Raw genomic sequence first — 23,232 nt, 5'->3', positions numbered from 1 at the left:
ATAGCGACTGACATCAGCAAAGAGAGCTTTAGCATGTCTCCCCGCGAACCTCGCGGATTCCCACACTCCTGTGTGTGGTGCTCCTTGCACTGCCACTCATGACCCACACCCGCACCTGGAGAGAAGTAAAACATGTATTTTTTCTCTCCCCCCACGCACGATGAGCCATGCAGCCCCGCGCTGTACGGAAGGAAAAAGTTCTCTTAGTCCATTGAAACACCTATGCGTAACATTCAGATCTGAAGGCTGCCTTACTTGTCAATATAGGACGCAAAAGTCCACTTTTCCAATGTCAATATATGACGCCATGGGAGTGAGGATCAGCTATAGGCATTTTGCTTGTACATTCTTTCCTTTTATCTCCAGTAGAATTAAGTGATGCCTAATTTCCATTTCAAAACGTTTGCTCCGAACATCTCACCTCCGCTTCTTTACCTGTATGTGTATAGCTGTATGCTGCTCAATAGATTAGTTAAATCATTTTCCAAAATAATTCAAGATCTTTGTGCTTTTCAATGACTGTTTTGAGCCTAGCGTTCACACTATAGCGGAAGGAGAGAGTGGTTTCCTGTTTAGACATCCAGATGACACATTATTGGCTATTTAGATGCGTATACATGTGGTCAGAGAAAATGGCCTCAGTGGTGTCTGGCATTTTCTCTGATCCCTCCAGAGGGGACTCTCATTGTTTGCCTCTGAACGCTCCATTATAGTCATTATCTATTCCCAAAATACCTTTCAGTTGTTTGCCAGGGAAAAACATATGGTGAAGTAAGAGAAAGCAACAGAGAAATGCACACAAAATGCACCAAATTTGTCAATTATTCCCAATAAATCAAGAAAATACAAAAGAAATGTATGAAAAAACTTCACTTTGGGAAAAGTATCTCATGATTAATAACAATACCTATAAGGGCCTCTCCTGGAATCACCATATTTCTAGTCAGGTTTTGTAGATTCTCATGGAAATTCAAATTCTAAACAGTAATATATAACTACTGTCTTCCACGATACCGCCCCGCTTTCATTCTACACTGGAAAATAAAGAATGAGCAGATGAAGATGTGTCGCCATGGAGATGCTGTAATACCCGTCACATTGTTCCCACTGGAAATACTCTGAGTGAATGCCTCCTCTTTCTCACGGTGCCACTTACCTTTTTTACTTATTCAAAGAGTCTTAGAGGCAACACAGTACGTGTGTTGCGATCTCAATACTTGTTATAAAACGCTGCATGTGACACACGAGAACCAAGTCTTTGGCGAAGGGAAATGCAATGTGAGGTTTGAATATATTGCTATATGGAGTGTCTTCCTCCGTGCATGAGCCTCCCACTGGAGCCATAGATAGTTTGGCCTGAAGCATCAGGCAGCAAACACTGAGCCATTAATCACTGATTAAGAACATTTAAGTCACACTGCGGTTAATTATGTCTCGGTCCTGAAACAGTGGGACTGTCAAGAGAAGGATCTGAACGCTGCCTGCAGGCAGAAGAAACACAGGTTTCTTCAGGGTCAAGTGAACAATTCGTTCTTTGGTTCCAATAAGATGGAACGGACGTTCAACTGAGACCAGTGTCGTGAAGTGAAGAGCAGTGGGAGACAGTGTTGCACCTTCAATAAAAGGCCTCCCTTGTTGGTATGGTGGTTGGTGGTCGTACTCTACCAAGTGGCAGTGGTCCTACGCACACACATACACACAAGCATGTTTGTATTTCTAGAGTTGTGGGGACATTGTGAGGTCTCTCATCGCTTTCCCCAGCCTCTCACCCTAAACCTAACCATCCAAAACAAATGGCAAACCTTAACCAGGACTCTGTTGTAAAAAAAATAACTCTTCATCCTCCTAAGTCTTCATCCTCAAATTAAGGCTTAACCTTGCGTGTTCAGCCAAATGTCCCCACAAAGGCATAAATCCGCACAAGGTTAGTGTTTGAATTGGTCCCCACAAAGTGGGATAAACAAGCCCACACGCACACGCACATATTTATTTTGCTATTTTTGCGAGGACCTCTCATTGACATAATGCTTTCCCCTGCCCCTCACCCTTAACTTATCCATCCAAAACCTTAACCAGGACTCAACCAAATTTAAACCTAATGACAATAAACTACTTTTACTAGTGTTTTAACCCTAAAAACCTTGTGAGGACAGGCCCAAATGTCCTCACAAAGCAAAATGTCTTCACAAGACGGTGGCTTGTCAAGACTTGGTCCTCACAAGTATGGCAAAACAAGCCTGCACACACACATACAGAGAGCACATTGGTAGTGTTTCTCTGCCTGGTTATACAGTCACTATGGTGTATTCCTCTGAGGTGACTGGGTTATAGGAGATTTTAAGGTTTTTTAGTTGGTTAGTCATATCACCCTAGCCCATCCTTCCCAGGCTCCTGGTTCTCTTCAGTTCCACCCAACGTACGAACCAGCAGAGACGCTTTCTTTGCTCTCCATATCTGTGGTAGCAATTTCCGGAGGACTGAGAGTGTTAATATTATTTTAAATGGAAACAGAATACAGACTTTTTTAGTTATAGTTAAAACTATTCTCCAGTGATTTCTGATATGGCTGTCAGGCTGCTCCAGACATGGAGACGGCAGATTCTGCAGTCTTGGTGCTCCGTCTGGCTGATGGGCAGAATGATGGGCTGGGTGAGGTTGTTGAAATATGGCTTTGCTTTGAATACAAATTTGACACTTTCATGGTGCTGACTGGCAAGCGGACAGGTGTCAAGAGTTCTGAGTGCGCTTCCAATTATTTCTGATTTTAAACGGCAGGTCTTCTAGATTGCTTTGGCAGGAGAGGACTGTTTAGGGGCTGAAAGTGTGTTTGACAGTCACCAAAAGTGCCTCAGGTGTACTACTGTGCTCTGATCTGTTCAAACTGGAACAGTCAAGAACAGAGTAACTGAATTGATAATTCAAGTTGATATTTGATCGAGAACACACTCTGACCATTTAACAAAAATGCTACCAAAAAAATTTATATATATATTTATATTTATATATTTATTATATTATATATATTTTTATTTTATATATATATATATATATATATATATATATATATATATATATATATATATATATATATATATATATATATATATATATATATATATATATATATATAATCGTTGTTATTATTATTATTCAGAAAGTTATTCAATTTTGTTGCATTTCTTTCAATCTGGAATCATATTTACAAAATGTGATCCTAAACCATTACTATATTTTTCTATAACAATATCCTATTTTCTAGGGGTTAGGTTCGATTTTAAAAATGGTGGCTATATTCAGGTTTTTATATAACCTTATTTAAACTAAAGTTCTTTTTATGTCTTGAAAATATTTGTATAAGAATCAAGTACATTCATAGCAGTGGAAACAATCGCCATTTTGTAGTGAAAAACAACACGTAGTGAAGCAAACAGATTGCTTTTGTTCAAGGATTCCTCCATGTTTGTTGTTGTTGTTATCATCCTAGCTGCCACGTGTCTTGTGCATCAGTGTGATCAGTGGACCACTGCACTTACAAAGGTTCCCTGTTGTCTTGAGAGCAAACTGTTAAATAAAATAAAATAAAACATTTTTTTTGTTCTAATTATTATTATTATTATTATTTTAAATATTTATTTATTTATTGTGCGCTTATTGTACATTTCCTGTTTCATGGGCAGCAATTTGTAAACATGCTTTTTTGTCATTATGTTGCTCATGTTATTCATATCAGGTAAGACATTCATGATCATGAAATGAAATATTTTTCCGTCTGGATATTCAGCGCAATCTTCAAATGCAAAATCCTACTGATACGCACAACTGCAGAAGCGCATTTTGAGCTTTGCATCTGTGCTCCCCAACATGACTTAAATAATACCTACCATTCAACTAACATTGAGGTTTTGTTTTGATACCCCAGCTGATGGGAAGGTTGTAGGCTTTCTGTCCCTTTAGTGAAGAATTCTGTCTTCATTAAAAATAAAATATATATATAAAAAAAAAACTCTGGAATCATAGTCTCACTTTTCTCCGGTGATGCAACCTGCATGTAACAGATGGTCACAATGGTAATGCAATTTATTCCTGCCTTTTTATTGAAGCGATGATCTGAGGCCATCTGGCTTGTGGCATTACTGAGGGTCGCAACACAAAAAAGCCACGCCGGAATAATGTACAAGTATATTTTAATGACGAGTGTTATTCAACGTCTGTACAAACATGCTGAGACACAGGAAAGCCACTGCACTTGCTCTAACTTACAAAGCTGTCTCACATGGACATATCAAGACATACAGTATTCCAAAAACATTGCGTAGAATCCTTCTAATAGGTATGATAAAAAAATAAACTTTTCAAATGACTGACCACCACAACACCACCACACATGTACCGCTGTGTTGCTTAAGACGGTGTGAGTGAAGCATGTGTTTGGTGTGGCTCACTCGGCATGCAAGGCCATGCCTGAGACGCACGTCTGTGCATGGCCACATATAAAAGACAGAGGTGATCCATAACTTTCGGTGAATGGTGTGTGTGTCCCCACATAACTGCGGTGGTTAATCGAGTCAAACTGCGTCTGCTCTAACCGAGCCGAGGCAGTGACCCGGCGGCTGCACAAGAGCAGCAGTGCTTTATCTCCATTAAGTGTGTTTGCAGATGGGTTTCGCACCACATGGTGCGGCATAAACAATGGGACAGAAAAACTCTTCTGAGTGAAAGTATTCCTAAACGACAAGTCACTTGAGCAAAACAGCAGCCCACACATCAAAGAGAGGCTGACGTCAGATGTGGGAGAGTGCTAGGTTTTTACTGTTCAAAACGGCATTACTGCTGACAGAGCTGAAGTGTGAGGGTTTGTTTGACCACCTGACCAGTCAGGTCACGCAGGTGCCGCACCTTCTTAGTCTTCTACTTCTACTCTACTGAGGATCTCACTCTATGCGTCTGACATATTCCCTGTTTCCTCCTTTTCCATGTGTGCAAACCATAACCTCCACCCTAACTTCTCCAAACTTGATCAGCCCTCCTCTCCTCCTATGTGACTATCTTCCACTCTGCTCTGATCCATACATAGCAGCCATTGCCCCTACTGTCTTTTAAAGCTGGTCATCGTATCGTCCAAAAATCATGCTTGAGCTTAACTTATATTTGCTCGAGGAAGGTGCCATGATGGTTCTGTTTCCGTTTGTCTAGGCTTATTTTTCACCTGCCGCCACCTCAGATAAGCAGGAGAAAACAGCTCAGCAAGCCTTGGCTTCTCAGTCTACCCCCGTCCCTGGCTTCAGTCCTTGACTGACCTTTCCATAAATTGTCAACACGGACTCCTCTAATTGAAAAGCATTTAACAGACTAAGTTCCTAACAGTTTGTCAGTGAGTTGGTTTATCCGAAGTGATTACGAGAGGTCGCTGCCAGCGCAGCGTATTAGGCAATAATTGATTCATAGTTTAAAATGCATCGGCCTGTTGGTAATTGTTTTCTTCTCGGTGATGCGGCCCTTTCCCCGGCAGTCGGTTGTTCCGGTGGATGAATGGCAGAATGAAAGAGCAGTGGAGGCTCATTATTTACGTATTAGTGCCAGATGCCGATGTGGGTGAGATAGGAGGATGGGCCGATGAGGCAGATGCTGTCTGGGGATATGAACGAATGACCCACCTAAACAGAATCACAGTGCATGTTTGGGAATGCAGGGATTGTAAATGTTGTGTATAAAGGACAGCACTGCAGGTTGGCTAAGGGGAGGTGATTCATTTTTTTGACACTCGCAACTCGCCCTCCGCTTGCTCGCATGTTTGGATAGCCTCTAAACCCTCAACGGTTCCTCGAATGCATCTCAGATGGGATGCCGAAGAGGCTGCGTTAGTGGCAGTGGTGTAAATATTACCATGAAAGCGTGAATGAGTACGTGTGTGGTCTGCGACTGTGTCACGGAGCTGACATTTTCCATCTCAGGCTCGAGGCATGCTGCTTTCAGAACAAAAGCAATGTAAATCAACAGCATTGTTACTGGCCCAACACAGCAATGAGCCGTAAACAGAGGTATAAAAGTATGCACAAGTGCCCACTTTACACTTATACAAACACTCTAGTTAGATCAACAAGACATTGAGAGCACATAATTCTTCAATAGCGACGAAAGAGGACACAAGTCCCCTGAACATGAGGATACAGCTGAACATGAAGAATCTGTTAACAGTCAGTAGCTCCATGGTCTTTTCAGAGGGGGCTTCTATGTTCCCCCACACTTAGCTTCTCGGTCCAATTTGGTGACTCACGGCATCATTCACATGCCGTGTGCAGAGAAATACACTTGGTGAATTGGTCATTTAGAATATTTGTTTACAGACAGCAACACATCTGTTCAATAAAGGGGTTAAGAAATCTATATAAAACAGAATTTTAAGATCGTTTTTTAAAGATAGCATTTATGTGCTATTGCATTTTTGTTGTTTTAGTATTCAAATGAACGTCCAAACAAATCATTTTCTGAGGTTTTATCTTGAGTAAGCTTGTGATATAGAGCGCAAAAAAATAGCTTAAGTCCAGCTAAAATACCGACTCCGCATATTTGCCCTGTTCGCTATTCAGCATGAAAAATGCTAGGATTATTGGCATCTGCAATGACGCTTAGCTCCATTCAAAATGAAGCACAATTACATGAGTGGCCAATTAAATGTGAGCGAGGATGGTATTAAGTGTATTTACATGATTTTTTTTACGTGCTATAAAACATTTATCTCGCACCACAGTCAACGCTACGTAGCTCTAAAGCCGACTTAAACCACCTAAGTTATACACTGAGTCAGATTGTGAGGATGCAAGTTGTGTCGCAGAGCTTGTGTTGTTTTGTCATGTCATGTATTTTTGGGCTGCATCACACATATGAATAGTACAGTATTATGAGAGATAATGATCGCCTTAGTTGAAATAGCTTCCAACTTTTATCGCCTGTTTAGGGGTCATTTGCAAGAGAAGCTTAGGATGTCATTTTACTGAAATTTAAAAAAGGATGTTGTCTGTATTATCTCAAAGAGAACCTTCTCTAACAAAGCTTGTCGGCTACTGTCATGACAGCACATTATTTTTATTTATTTCCATTCCCTAAAGTTCACAGGAAACTTCCGCACAGCGACTACACACAGTATGTTTTCACACGGCTGAGCTGGAGACTTGGAGCCAGCCCACATCTGTGTAGGCCCCTGTCACATGCCAGTACACCGCTCCCATGAGTTTGGTCCAAATCATCTGCACTTCTGCCGTAAAGAACTCCGGGAAGTCTTCGGCCAAGACCTCAAGCATCACTCCACTCAGAATCTGAAAGAGCAATGGGATTAAAACACATGAGGATTGTGAAGAGAAATCCAGCCTTCAGAGGGTATTGGCAGTAGAGTGGAACAAAAAGAAGTCTCTGCAGCTGAGCAGTGGGCGAGACAGGTGAGAATTAAACATGAGGACAGAGAGGCATGAAAGTGGTGGGTGGACAGTCTATACAAAAATGAAACAATATGAGCGTGAAAGTAAAGTAGGGCACATCCCAGTCAAAACAAATGTGCGCACTTTAAATAGACTCGCTAAATCTGTTTTAGAAGCAAACAATATTCCTTTGAAAATATGCAGCATGAGATGAATAGTGTTGTTTTGTTTTTTCAAAATAATTGCACAGATAAATCTTTGTCTTCCTCGTTGATTCTCTCGAGCAGAAACACATACAGACATCTGAAAGTCAAGCTCATGAGTCATAAACACAGGGACACCGTCAACATACTGAATACGCAGAATACACAGCAGGTGGTTATGATTGCCTGAAAGCTTTATTCATGAAGTGAATGCGACACATTCTGCGGGGAATCGGGAGCTTTTAAAATAGTGGTAATGTGTTTTCATCCCAGCCACATTTATCATGAACACACTTGGGGAGTTAAAGCCCCAGAACCAGACGAGGATTTTCTGAATCAGAATTATTGCATAATTACAAGTTATTTTTTATTTCAAATGTTTGTTTGTTTTTATTCCGACTACTGTGTATGCGCTTCCCCTCCACTTTTTACCGCCTCTTTCTTACTCTTGACTTCAAATGCTGGATGTAATCCACTGATTTAAGAAATGCAGTCGACAGAAATGGTGCATATGACCTAGTGGAGCCTTACTGTAGGCAGGGATTTCAAAGATTACTTTCCTTCATCGTGTTAAAATCATATGTATCTTTCATGGAGTGATATTGGGGGATCTGTCTGCCTTTGCTGCCTGCTCACGGTGGTCAAGATGCTCCTGTAACACACAAGCCTGAGCACATCGGTCCAATTCAGCTACCCGCTCCAGCTCCCTGTCGCTTTTGTTTACATTCAAAAGCATTATTGTTTATTATAGCTTACGCTTGTTTCTCAATGACTGTGTGACATCCTGTAGGTCCATGTCATCTGATCAGAACCAGTGCACACTGACTTGAAAATGTGAAAATGGCGACTGTAAAGGGGCCCAATTACGCTTTTTCTGTATTTAAAGAGTTATCTACAGCAGCAGTTTTCGGGAAAATGATCCAATTTCACCTCATTTGTGAGATAGAGGTGGGTGATATGATGACAACCAACCTGAGGAGATACATGGATTCGCTGACATTCTCTCTACACACTATACTGTAGAGCTCCAGTGTGTTGATGCGCTGATCTGTCCGTCAGTCAAAGCAGCGCTGCTGTGGTGCGCGGTGCTCCTCTTCACACACACTCACAGCCAAGAAGCCGCTCACATGCGCAACTTTCAGCTGTTTTTAAACCTGATGCGCCTCTAACTTGACCACACTCTTTCACCACAGAACCATGGAGGGACTCATCCTTGTCGGACCCACAACGCCAAAGACTGTCTGCACCGCAGAGCTAACAGAGCTGACGGCTATTGTGACGTCTCACTTCAAAACTTTATTGACACTCATGGACTGACAAAGTTTGCTTTGTGGTTTAAAAGTTGCCGAAAAACTAAATGCGCAAAATAAATGTGTGAAGAGAGAAACCAAATTCAGGCAAAGAATGCTGAGGATTTGTCTGGAAACTCAAAAACTACAATAAAATCATTCAAAAGAGAAGTGATAAAATCGAAACAGTTATTTAAAGTAAATAAATGAATAAATAATGATATACTTTGGCATGTTGCCCGCCCCTTTCTGGACACGTATGAAACAAATACTTACTCTACTACTGCTCTGCAATTTGTTTCAGCCTGGAAAAAGAGTGTCAGTAGCTGCAGTTTTTTTTTTACAAATGAATAGAGATTTTCTATAGGACTTTTATTGCAGCTGCACCTTGGCCGAGGTTCCATTGGTGGTGTGCCTCTGGATTTTTTGGGATGAACCAAGGGTGCCATCACTTAAAAAGGTTGAAAAACACTAATCTGCAGCAACTTGAAACGTCACCTTAACACATGCTGAAGTGAGAAAGAATGATGGTCATCCATTTACCTGTTATTTACTTGGAAAAATAACAAATATGGCGTCTACACAAAACGCTCGGGTTTTGCCCATTCCTTTTGGTTACAGCTCTCATTACTGTACAACTGACATCACGAAAGCGTGTTCATGTAACCCACAAAGGATCACTCTATTGATGGCACAAGTAACGGCACTGACTAACTTCATGGAGCAACTTTTTAACCAGTGTCTTGAAAAATGAAATGTGTTGCTGCGAGGGAGCGTTAACTCAAATGTATGACACATTTTGCATCTGTTCTAAATGTAACTTAAAAGAAGATGTTATCGACGCAACATGCAAATGAGTTTACAATAACAACCCGACGTGACAGATACAGTCAAGAATATTCTTTAGGATGACCTCAGAGGCTCTGGAAAAGTTCAAGAACATGCTACAAACTTAGTATTATTGACCACTCTTGTGTGAGTGGTCAAAGTTACATTGAGAACATATGCAAAACATGACAAATTTTCCATTCATCACAAGTTAACTTACATCTAGTGTGATTAATTTAGATTAAAAAAAATTGAATGAACTTGGTATATTAGTGTATCAAATGATGGAGCCATACATACATTTAAACAACAAAATATTGTTTATTTTGCATCAGTTTGACAATAGCACAATAAATCACCATGGTGGCGATATTCAAGTTTTTATATCACTTTATTTAAACTAAAGCTCTTTTAATGTCTTGAAAATATTTATATAAGAATTTCTATATCTATAAGAATCAAGTACATTCAGAGTAGTGGAAACCCTGGCCATTGTGTAGTGAAAAACCTCCCTCAACAGATGCTTTTGTTAGCTTTTGTCCAGGGATTCCTCCATGTTTGTTGTTGTTGTTATCATCCTAGCTGCCTCTTGTGCATCAGTGTGATCAGTGGACCAGGAACTCCTGCACTTATGCGCAATAAGGCCCCTGTAATGGGTTTAAAGTGCCATATACATACTTAGTATGGAGAGAATGGTTGGGGATACGACGGGAGGGTTGGACATGAAAGAAGTGAAAAGGTTTGTAGTACCTTGAAGTACATGGGCTCCACCTTGTGCTTGATTGCATGGGCCTTCCCTACCAAAGCCAGAACCGCTGACACCTTCTCCGGGTCGTGAAGGTTCTCCACCACGGTGTTGATGGCGTTCATCACCCTGCGAGCATGGTGCCGCAGCTGGCCGCTTCGCTCCATCTCCTCGGGATCTTCCATGTCTTGGAACTGACTGAAGTACTGCTTGGCTGATGGGAAGTTGACAAAGAACCTACGACAAAAGTAAAAGGACTAGTAAGATTTAGACATCCGAGCGGGACGGCAACCAGTTTGGCAGGTGAGAACAAAAGTTCTGCAGCGTCATGTGACGGGTGATTTCCAAAATGCCTTTTAAGAACTTCTGAATCCAAGTCTTGGTTTTGCTGTACACTCTCATAGCTTTTTGATCTTGTATAGTTGTTTTCAGCCTCAATGTTCCTTGTTTTACTCCCACTTTCCTCAACATAACAGCACTTAAACAACCTTCCAACTTGAGCTGTCTTCAACTCCCCCCTCGCCACCCTCATCTGAGCCACCAACTATTGAATCAGAGGAGAGTTTGAGGCATAGGTAGAACTGTTGTAGTATTATAGGATGGAGGAGGTGACCATGCTTCATCATGGTCCCTGCTTTATAATGTGAGAAAAAGAAAATAACTGTTTGAGTAACTGTTTGCTTCGTGCTATATTTGGGTGTAGTATATAGCAACATGTAATAAGAACATTTTAATACAACAATTACATCATTTTAATTTAATTAAACATTTTAATATATGGGTGTCATTTCTGCTTCCCATCAAGAGAGCTACGCAAAAAATATATTTTTTGACTTTGGTTGTTGTTAATGGAGGTTTGCGCTTCTGGACAGAAATGTTCCTTTTATCTTGATAATTGTTTTTTTAAATGGTGTCTTTTCATTGAATTCTATTGTCTTGCTGTCAAAAACAGGAAACAATGTACACCTTTTTATTTAGGAAAAATAATTAAAAGGAACATTTACAATACAATGCCACGACAATGCAAGCGAAGCCTCTCATTATTGCAAATGTGACATTCTCCATATCATCTGCAGAGCAGCTGCTCCGGCCCAATCAGAGTTTAATCATTTTTCCTACCAGACGCAGCTTCACCAGAGAACCAGGTTCCTCATTAGTCTACAGTATTTATGATTATAATTATTCGCTCCAGACAGCAAGTCGGGGCTTTTCGTATCATCTATCTGCAGCCGTAACAGAGCCGGCGTGCCTGGGGAGGGCAAGGCACCAAAGACAGCAGAGCTCCAGTTTATGGCTGTCAAGTTCACTATGATTTATCAGTGAAGCTGGTCACAGCTCACACGTCCACCCACTTCCTCTTGTCCAGGAATATTTACCTTCTCATCTTGGGTTCCCAAATTTACACCCAGGAAATAAGAATAACATGAACAGAAATAGTCATAACACAACATACTAATAAAAAAAATGCATGTATTGCTAGTTTACCAGGGTCATGTGTTTGTTGGAGCCCATTCATTCCACCTCAGGCAATATGGAGGTATGTGATGACAGAAAATTGTGATCAACTGAATATATTTCATTCAAATGGTAGTTATTTCTGATTCATACTCCAAAAAAATACCTATTTTGCTGATAGTTGTGTGATCCACTATATTATTCAATTTTAATAATTAAAATGTTCACTAACTTACAGAAATTGTTAAATAATAGTGGCAATTCAAAGTGTGGTAGGTCATTGATAAACAAAAACAAATGCAATATAATTATATCTCTGCATTACTTTACGTTTCAAAATATGGTTTGAGTTTGATTTGTGGTTAGTTTTATTTTGAAGCTCACACACTTCTTGCTTGAACTGATGTGACCTCAATTAAAAGACAGTCATCTCAGAATAACGGCAAAATTAAAAGTGCACTATCAGCCATCGGCTTGTTAAGTAGCATGACTGGACTCACTTGTGACGTTCTCAGAATTGTACAGGAAAAAAATCTTTCTCTCCTGGTTTACAGTGCCTACTATCTTCCAGTATCTTCTATTTATGGTTGTTTAGTAAACAACGTGATTGAAGGCGCTGGGCGTGAACTTTCACAAATGAATTCAAATTCAAAATCGAGATGTAGTCAGATGGCTTTTAGAGAAAAAGCAAATGATTTGTTGCAAGCGTCGGCTCAAGCCGAAAAGCGGATGTTTTCCAAAGCTGCAGTCACAAGGACCGAGGAGGTTTTCGTCGCTCCGAGATGGTCCCAATATTAGAGGGTAATTGGATGCAGGTGCTGGAGTGCTGCCTTTAATTTCACCAAGTTTTGCTATTCATGAGAGACGGCAGATCTGACAGCACTAAAAGTTGCTCCAATATGTTTCGCTGCCAATAATACCACGGCATCTGAGGGCCGCTGAGGAGAAATTGGTTCCATTTCTGCGTAATGTGTTGGAGGTAGGTGGACATTTTAAAAGGAAAGAAATCAGCATACAATTTGAATAAAAGAATCTTTAAGTAAAATCAAACCGTAAATGGGAACCTTAGCTGTGGTGTACAGTCCCTCTCTGTCTACTTGCTTGACTCAACCAACCACCTGAACCTCAGAAATACATGGATAATTCTAAATCCGTTACTTATGAATACACATTGAATACAAGCTGCACACACCAGAGAAACAAACACTGCATTTACAAGTGATCTATACAACAGGTGTGTACTTCAAAATGTAATAACATTTCACTTCACCACGTAATGAAGCCCCCCCTTTACGTAATGACATAACACAATTTGCAATAAATGCTAAATGCATTACTTAATGCACTTGCCCACCCGGCAGCCATGCGTCCAGGCTCCCCAGAGAACCACCATCAATTTAGCGAGCACAGCCCACAAGAAGGATCAAGCTGGTTGTAAGAAACGCAAGCATCCTAGCAAAGACCATTAGGACATATATATTCACCCAAGTTTCATCTGGACAGTAGAGGCTTTTCGTGCTGTATAACACAATATGCGTTTACATAATGCACAAGCACAATTGTGTTTTTACAAGTGGGGAACCCTAAGCGAGCAGCAGTGAGTCTGCAAACCTTTGGGAACACACAATGAGATCAGAATTTCTCATTACTGTCGCTAGATCTCCATTTCACATTAATATTTACATGATTCATTTGCTGTGTGAGTGTGATCTCACGGCGCTCTGGATGGTAATAACTTGACCTGTGTCTGGAGAAACAGCATCAAAGCGTGATCTGTTCCTGATGACCACATTTTGTTTCATTTTCATATTCATATTAGCTGCTGGATGGCTTCGGAGGGGGTTTCATTGAGAACATTGCTTGTTGCAGAAGATTTATTTGCTGTTTGACCAGATATTTGGTGTTGTTACGCTCTTTCATTGCATTATTCTGTCATTTATTTTGTCATTTTGGGATGTCATTTTTTTGGCTTGATGGCCGAGGTAAAACACCTGTTTGTAATGCTCATGGTTCAGCACTGACTATTCAAAGCATGTTACTACATGGTGTGGTTACAGAGTAAATTGGTAATACAGTTGGCCTTGACTAGAGTTATGTGATACACCATGTTATTATTGTCTTAATATTGCATTCAACTAGATAAGCAACCACAGCCCATCAACTGGACATAATGGATGCAAGCGGTTATGTTCCACCAGTTACACAATGGGACTGGGTTGGGTCGCACAATGTCGGTCGGACTGTTGGGGATAAACCAAACCAGAGACCTGATTCGTAGTCCATCTTAGTGGACTGTTAACCAGCTGTTTTGTGGAGAGAATGTGACTCGAAAGGTCAGTGCTTCCTCACGGTCAGTGCAGCAGGGCTCCACCTTTAAGGTAGACCTTAAGATGAATGATATACAACGCACTCTGCTTTGGTCTTCCTGGTCATCAAACTTCGCCCACCCTCCATCGGAGACACCCCCTATGCTGGGAAAAATCTTGGGGTCAACCTTGTTTGGAACGCGAGACACATTACTCATGCCCAACTTGTCACTAGTTTCCAGCAGCCAATGCAACTTCCTCGGCCTCACAAGTCGTGTTAAAAAGGTCAGTCAGTCCAGTGTGGGTGGGTCAAGTTAGCAGAGCGTCAGTTTGGCAGAACTAGTGTGAAGTAGTCCTGGACGCCACAGCCTCTGGGTCCATCAGTCTTGTTGATGAACTTGCCCTCTCTGCATACGCCTCAACAAAATCTGGCCTCATCTTTCGAAACTCGAGATATTTTTGCTTTAAATCCAACACACACTGCAAATGCAGTCAATCAATGAAGGAATCCTGGATCCAAATGACAGACAGAACAATCGTGGATCATACACTTCAGTAAAAACACTGTTGATTTTGAGCAACTCTCTCTCGGGCTCGCTGCAATGAGCCACGAAAAACTTGTGTTCTGTTTCATGCTGTGCTGCTCTGGAGGTGCAGCCTCAGATTAGGTTATGTGCTTTGAATTGTTGAGCTAGTGTTTCGACAGGATCTACATAACCAAAGAAACAGTTGTAAAGATACATAACAGTATGATGGTCCCGTCCTTGCTAGACCTGGCACTGACTTTTGTTCTGCAGTCAGTAGCCGACTGCTGGGTGCCTGAAGGTGAAGCCTCCACATTGATTTTCCATAAAAACAGTCCATAAAACAAAGCTTATCTTTTGAGACAAGAATCTCCCAGCATGCAAATGGACTCCAGTGGATGTCAATAAAATCAGAATGAGACAGGACAGAAAGCAGCGATGAGCTCAGCCCAGAGCAGCAACCAGAGACATCATATCAGTGATTTCAGTCAGAAACCAAATGAAGGATAACACTGAAATGATACTTGATTAAATATGTGAACGAAAGGCACAGAGAGAACAGCTTTACTTGATTACGTGCTGGGTTGTGTTCTGACCCAGTTTAAACCTTCTTGCTGTCAAGAAGCGCTCGTACAATTAATTCCCAGTTGGAGTCTGGCCCTTGGCACTCCAGAAAGACGACATCTCCATCCTCCAGATCCCATGTCATGCCAGGCCCACAAAGGCTTGGCTGGCCTCCAGCATTTCTAGCTTGGCACAACCAGCTGTCACAATGCGAGCACACTCCTCACCTCTTTGAGAGAAGCTCTTGTTCTGCCAGGACAAACACTCCAGGTTTACAGAAAATTCTGCAGACGCCGTCACCAATACATTTATGTGAATGAGATGAATAACATTACAGCTGCGTTTGACTGATTAAGCACACGCACAAAAGCGTGAAATGGTGTTAAAGTGAATTGACATAATAGAAATGTACAATGTGTTGCCTCGTGATTTAATCTGTAAAATGCTTTTTTTTTCCGCACCAATCCTGTCTCCACCCGTCCACACCCACATCCTGCCTTCACTCTCTTCACCTCCCTTTATCTTTCACAGACTTTGCTTACCCCAAATTGTGCTGTGCATCTAAGTAGCCTGTAGCTCTGAGTGTGTGGGGTTGGCTCCAGCGTACCACGACACCGTAACGGAAATGAGGCAAAACCTGAATTAAATGTTTGTGTGCCACAGGTAGAAGAAATATTAGCGATGTCATGATGATCCATTAGATGTGTTAAGATGACCCCGTCTTTTCCACAACACTGAAGAATTGAATGAAGGACAGAATGGAAAGCATATCATGGGGTTCTGGTTGTTTTTCCCTTATTTGTGTTCTGGTCAAGAGGAGTGGCCACTGCTCTCTTCGGATTCTGCAGCCCATTAAGCACAGCTGACTCCAAAACAGCACACGACTCACCTTGCGTATATAAACCCATCTACCAGTTTTTAACCGATTTTCCCATTTGGTTTGGTCTGCTGCTCTAATTACTTTCACCAACATGGTTCTGTTTTTGCTGCCATTTCTCCCAACAACTAAAAATTGCAGTGAAATAAAAATGTATTTTATTAGTTATGTTTGGTTGAAGTCGAACAAAATGGCTGCCTCACTCAAAACACACTTTATGTATACATTGAAAAGGTGACAAGTTCTGCAAAAATGGGTAATGCCTCATGCTCATGACTCTGTCCCAGTTCTGATCCAAAATATCAATTACAGAAGCACTTAAATCATTTAACACAGCTCTTTGTTCTTCTTTGTTTCTTTGATTTAACAGGGGTCTCAAACTGATCCACAAAAGCTACAGTGGCTGCCGTTTGTTATTGCAACTAAACAGGAGGAGACCCAAACACGTACAAGGTGTTGGTTGGTTCAGCTGACTCCTGATTGGTTAACCAACTTGTGACTGCACCCACAGCAGCTCCTTTGTGGATCAGACTCATTATACATACTGTGTTGGTCATGTCTCGTTCTCGATACTCTCCAGTCTTGGTCGATGTGGTGTCGACTACAACTCTACCTTCTACACAAACTCCAGTGACGACGGATACATATTGTGGTGGACATCAAAGCCTTGAAAAAGCCCCCTGACTGAGCATGAGTCCATTAAAGTCCTCAAATTGTTTATACTGTGCAGCGCATCCTGATCCCAACAAGCTGTCTTGACTTCTGGACTGATGACGTAATGCGATCTGTAGGTGTGGTTTTGATCTGAATATGCAGAGGAATGGGAAGTTTGATGAGAGCAGCGATGGATCAGGTCCAGTGTGGTTCAACCTCCTACCACATGCCCTTCACTCTGCTCAGATCAGCTTGTTTTCCTGCAGGAATTCCTAACTGCAGGCGGTTGAACTTCGCCTGGTCACTCCGACTTAGGCGCTGTTGGATAAACCTCCATGATGTGCTCAAACACAGCCTCTCACCATCTCTGGGGAGCCTGTGAAGACTTTTTGGTACCCCACTAATTTTTCTAATCCTCTGAGGGTGTCTAAAGAGATAGCTCAGCTTTATGACACTGGAGATGAGTCAGAGAGGAGAACTGGTGCACATTAAAAGCATCGCCACAACACTATAAAGACGGATTATGATTATTAAAAGCTGTTAGAAGGTTTTGATGAAAGAGCATATTTAAGATCTAACACTCATCAAACACGTTTTATGTCCGTCCATGAAACATTTTAAATGAACTAGAGAAGTGCACACTTCCTGATGGAGCACATGTTGTGATAGTCGAGAGTGAGAGGCAGCTACTTTTAAGTCTGAGCAGATTCTTTGTACCTGCCTATGAATATTAATGAAGCCATCCAAGCGGTCATTATGGCGACTTGTTCAACAGACCTCGATTAGATTCTGAGGGTTATTATAAAGCCAAAGGGGAACGTGAGATGAACAGCCTGAACCAAAGGTCTCGTATTAGGAACGCTGGAAACCAACATGAATTATTCAGTTCTAACAAAAAAAATGGCCAAACTTTAATTGTGGGCTACCCACAATATCTGAAGTATGAAGAGAGTACTCCTGTTAATACTATGAGACAGGCTCTTGGTTGGGCAAGAAAACTGACTCTGCAGACGGTTTTACAGTTAAATGCCTGAGCTAGGATTCAATAACTCGCTTATTCAGTCACATTTTCAGTCAAGGTCAGATCCATTAGTGAGTGGGAATTAAGTGGTACAAAAAAACATGTTTGAAATACTGCCTTATTCTCACCCGGGATGTCTCTTCAAAGGGGCCATCTTTGTTGCGTACAGGAGAGGACACACATTTTGGCTTTCATGCGCTCATCATGTCAACTGTAAGTATCAAAACAAATCCAACTATCAACGTGGGACGAATAAAGACAGTTTCATTTAATTTTGGAGAAGCTCACTGTTTTAAGCCCATTTCTTCTGTCTACTTTCAAATTTGGGGGGCGTAGTTTTTTTATCTCTTAGTGTCATCACATCCACATACTGCTGCCTTCATATTCAACTGCATTCCAGCGCCTACTCAAGAAACTTTCAAAACTAGCTTACTTCGTTTGCAATGGATCATTTTGGTTCACATATACCTTCATTGCTTTCTTGATAACTTGATGTGGCCCCGACGTAAAACAGTTTGAGCCCTCTCTACTATTTATAGTAATTGTATTAATTGTATATTATTGTATTTATTTTAATGTAGAAAAATATTTGCTAAAAAAAATCGAAACATAAAATATCAAAAATACATATTTAAACCCTGGTGCAAAGAATTATGGGACATTAATTTCAGTGTACATCATCTCCAGGTCATAGTTTTATGTCCTGTTGCATTTTATTTTGTCAACTTCCTGTTCAGCTTCCGGTTGGTTATTGATCTTCTCAGAGGCCAGTGTGAATGGCTAGACACAATCTACAATCATCCCAACAGCAGCACTGAATAGGGTTGTCCCTGAACACCAACAGGTTGCCTGTTTAGATCAGGTACCAGCCGCTAGTACTCCGCCATTTGTTGCTCTTTGTTCCAAGAAGTACTTCATGTGGACTGGATGTTTTTAGTTTGCAAGTGACTCAAAATCTTATTTTTTTTTATGCACTGCAGGAATACATGCCTTCAGGCTTCACCGGCCTCTTGTGTTCATTCTGCTTCTTCTCTTGACTTCAACTCACTTTTATTGTTTCTGCCGCCATCCAGCGCTGTTCTGGATTGAGGACTATTGGAACTGTCTGCTTTGAATAAACTGTTTAGCTTGCAACTGCGGCCTCTTTGGGTCCAGAGAATGACACAAGAGGCACTCAGTTTGGAGATTATATAGATTTCGGTGCAGTATTAAATATCATTTTTAACAACCACATGTATAATTCTTGGGCCGCATAAAATGACTTGGCAGGCAGATTGGATTTGTCCACCCCTTAGGTTTGACGCACAGTTCCCAGGAAAACTGGACCAGAGAGAGATCCAATGAAGAAAAAACCTGGAACAAAATCTGTCTCCATAATGTACTGCAAAGGATAACCCCCCCAAAGACTTGGCAGCCCGTCAGAAACACGTCTCTCAAAAACTATACAACTCTAGAATCCCATAATAATCCCATAATAATTATTGACAGCTCTTTTGATGTGTTTTGTTCATTCCCACACTGTTATACCTTTATATTTACTGCTCAACTGAGTCCCTCTCTCCATTGCAGCAATGGCATCATGTCATAATGCAAGTCAATGGTCACATGAACATGGATAGTCAAGTCATAGTCCAGCATTTGTTTGTATCAAAGGCAGCTACAGTATGAACACGCAGGAAAATATGGTGATCAGATTTAAAGTACCACATCTGGATGGCTATTTATCATCATCAATGAGCTCAGTTTTATTTTTGTACAGACAAGCCACAATTTTATGCCTGTAATTTCATAGACCCTCAGTGATAAGCATCAACATTGTATTTGGTACAGTATGGCGGAACACTGTTGTCTGCCCAGCTAGAAAAGATCTCAAATTTATTTATCAGCAATAACTCTCACTGATGGATGAAAAAAGGGAGTCCAGTCCTGTACAACTTCAGCTGGAATACCAGACCACACAACAACCAGACATATTTGGCACTAAAAACATGTTTTTCAGACAAACAATTGTGTATATTTCTGTATATATGTATATACACCTGGACTGTAAATGGATCTATCTACCATGGTCATAGATAATGGAAGGTGGGGATGAGAGTGGAGGCAGGGTGGCGATGACTGTCAGGTGTGATCGGTGACAGAGTGCCACAGAAGAGTGGCAACTAGGGTGAAAGGGAAGCTCTACAGGACGGTGGCGAGAACCGTCATGACAAGACAAGAAGCAGAGTTAGAAGTGGCAGAGATGAGGATGCTCTGCTTTTCATTACGTGATCATCCATGAGTGTCTGTGGCTGGGTTCATGAGAAAGTTTCAACACGATGTGTTTTCATCTTCATGCCTCTAGCTTGGTTGGCGACCAGCCACTGTATAGAAACGAATACGTCACACCAGGCAAAGGGCCGACAGTAACCCAAACACACACACTCACATAAACAATTCAACAAAAGTATAAACCATTCAATAAAAGATAGCCCCTCTGATTTTAATAAGGGAAGAGAAATGTGACGAATAATGAGAAGAGAGATGCATAAAGAGGGTTGAACAGGAAGAGAGTGCGTAACGAAGCACGGAGAGAGACATTCAAGTGCCAATGCTCTTCTCTGTCAAGCACAGATAAGAGCACACGCATGTTAACAAAAGACACCCGTTGCCCCTTCCTCCCTCTGGCTCTGGGACGCTCATCAGCCTGAACCAAAATCGGTTTGTCTCACTCGGATTACTCTGCGGAACTGTGTTCATTTTAACAAGGCCCTTCAGCTAGTGTTTGACTGACTTTCTGTTTCTGTTTATAAATACTGACATCCAGCTGGTTTGCCAACCTTTGCACTCGGCTTTCAACGCTCTGCATGGCATTTTAAAAGAGTGGAATTCAACCTTCAAGATTCATAAAAAAGAGGAATGAGCAGAGAGAAGGGCAAACATTGTTTTTTTTTCATCTTCCTGACGCGAAGCGAATCTAACAAGGAGAAATGGTAGTTCCATTCCATTTCACAGCTCAGTTATTGGAGTGTGAGTGTGACCGAGAGCACTTTTGATATAGAGCCTTCATCTGCATGGCGGAAGGTTCTTGAACAACTACATCTATCTACATTAGGATGTTCACTGGTAGCAGAGTCGACAGATGCAAACTGCTGTGTTTCTATAATGGTAGAACACACAGGTGAGTGTGAATGGAGGTGTTTCATGTCAGTCAAGGATGAGGTTGGATCCTATTGAGAGGCCAAGCGATGAGTGTTTGTGGCCACATCAGTGTATTACCATGTAACAAAGGTGATGCACTTTTGATTAAAATGACATGTTTTGGCATCCAAGTCTGTATTTGACACCTCCCTTTTTTTAGAGGTTAAACCGAAGCTCATAATTTATGTGCTGACTTTGCATGACCGTCTAATTGACCGAGCTTGACTAGCCACACTGCTCCATTGGGATTAACAGGATCAGTTGATGCTACCAGAGTAATGTGCAGCACAGGGTCATTGTGTGGTCTGTGTGTCATTGTGTGGACCTGCATTTGACCTAGACACCATGGTTAGCTTTGAGAAAAAGTGGTAATAAGAATTTGTCAGTTGTTAACACGATTTTTGTCTTAATCTGAGGGGTATCCGAACAGTTCACTGTGTATATAACACAACATAAACGCATGGCAATGCTAGTGTTTGACTGGAATAAAGAAAGACGTTTGAATCAGAATAAGCAAACCTGTTGGAGGGCACAGCGTCTGTAATGGTGATAACTTTACTTCTTAGCCTGACATCCTTGCATTTCTGGGCTCACAATAAAGATAAACCTCCTCCATCACACAGAATTTGAAACATTTACACTTTCAAAAATGTGAACATGTGTCTTTTTTAATACAAAATTTGGAACATTTTGAGATAGAACTCCAGGGCATGGGGTAATCCATTGATCTCACGACTGTGTCCTAATTCAACCATGGTCACCAAAACAAAGTCAATATCAAGGCAACACTTTCCCTCATAGAACTACAGTTACATCCAGGGGCTGCCGGTTACTATTTTTATTATTATTTTATGCTTGTCCTCTGGCTTTCAAATATTTACAAAACTATCCTCACACACAATGTGAAGCTCACTTCGAAACAATTTGAATAAATTCAAAACAAATTGAATAAAGAATAAATTCAATCGCCCGACGGTGACCAAACCAAATAAAAACTCGCCTCGTGAGGTGTTCACGAGTGAACTTGGAACGACTCCTCTGAAACTGACCTGATGAGCACGGACACCCCAACATCCTCGCAGTTCTTGTAGACGTGACCCCAAGTGTCCTGGATTATCTCCCTCTCGGAGTCGGACAGCGGTTCGGCTCTCTCCGGACGGTCCTCCTCTCCTATCCGGACTCCCCTCATCTGAGGCACCAGAGTCGGTGAAGGTGGCGGCGGAGACTCCCGGCGAGACATCCTTCTGCGGCGCAGCAGCCCGGAGGCTCCCAGCAGCGCCCGGGGGAGGTAGGGAGCGAGGGAGGGGGGGAGGGAGACGGAGAGCTGAGACCCCACGGCGGGAGCTGGAGGTGTAAGACAGGGGTGAGAAGAAGGAGTGGAGGTCGATGGCGCTCAGAGCCAAATAAAAGAAGTGGGAAACTTGATCTCTGATCCCGTCTTCACCCCCAAACTTGTTCTCTTTCCAGTGATGGACGGTCTCCCCACTCTTCACCCAGCCTGCTCCTCTGCTCTGGTGAGGCAGATGTGGAGGCTCTGGTGAGTTGAGAGGAGTCGATGTGGGGAGTGAGGACTGGGGAATAAGATGGGAGAGGAGTGGGTGGAGAGATGGGAAGAGAGAGAGGGATGTTTTCTCAAATATTCTGAGACCTTTTTGTTTATGTTATCTGGAAACCGGTACCAAGTTGTGAATATCCAGGGGGAGCTTTGACTTTCACTCGTCACCATTACAATTTATCAGATTTTTAATGCAATAAAATACACAGAGACGCACAGAAAGGTGAACCAAGTGCCACCGAACTCAGAAGTCAGGAAGAGTACGGAGCACATAAAACAAAAATAAACAAAAACAAACAGACATTTACGACCTTTTGAGTCATTAAATAACATCTGACTTTATCACAATTTTATGCTGCACATTTGATTGCTTCTCTCCTGCTCACCAGTAACAGCGATGCACACCAGATGGAGGCTCAAATTTCTCTATCATTTTATAGGAAAAAATAAATACCGCCTTTGGTTGTTTCCCACTTCACAAATTTTTTGTGTCTTTTACACAAAACAAAGATTGCATCTGTGTCAATTGTTAATGCTTGAAAAAACAGGAATAAACACAAGAAATATAAGGTGATGATTAAATATTCCAGGGAGGAAGGTGTTCCAATAAAGTTGTTCC

The 23,232-nt window shown here is 41.6% G+C and overlaps 1 protein-coding gene across 1 annotated transcript; it reads right to left on the bottom strand.

Moving 5' to 3' along the window:
• Positions 1-4,200: 4,200 nt before the first annotated feature.
• Positions 4,201-22,602, bottom strand: LOC128754025 (cytoglobin-2). The gene is made up of 3 exons (XM_053856327.1): positions 22,108-22,602; positions 10,483-10,714; positions 4,201-7,313 (listed from the first exon to the last, which is right to left on the bottom strand). The coding sequence occupies exons 1-3, from the start codon at positions 22,296-22,298 to the stop codon at positions 7,149-7,151; spliced, it is 588 nt and encodes a 195-aa protein (XP_053712302.1). The 5' UTR covers positions 22,299-22,602; the 3' UTR covers positions 4,201-7,148.
• Between the last annotated feature and the right edge of the window lie 630 nt (positions 22,603-23,232).

The sequence above is a fragment of the Synchiropus splendidus genome, chromosome 2 (genome assembly GCF_027744825.2).
Source record: "Synchiropus splendidus isolate RoL2022-P1 chromosome 2, RoL_Sspl_1.0, whole genome shotgun sequence".
NCBI classification, from domain to species: Eukaryota; Metazoa; Chordata; class Actinopteri; order Syngnathiformes; family Callionymidae; genus Synchiropus; species Synchiropus splendidus.
Note: the sequence above shows the minus strand (reverse complement) of the source record. Positions and strands in the feature narration are given on the sequence as shown.

Bases quoted from the DNA above. Each gene is read 5' to 3' on its own strand.
- LOC128754025 (XM_053856327.1), bottom strand. From the start codon at position 22,298: ATGTCTCGCCGGGAGTCTCCGCCGCCACCTTCACCGACTCTGGTGCCT. The intron at 10,715-22,107 runs GTCAGTTTCAGA...CTTTTGTCGTAG, and splicing joins GGGGTGTCCGTGCTCATCAG to GTTCTTTGTCAACTTCCCAT. The intron at 7,314-10,482 runs GTACTACAAACC...TTGCTCTTTCAG, and splicing joins TGGAGCCCATGTACTTCAAG to ATTCTGAGTGGAGTGATGCT.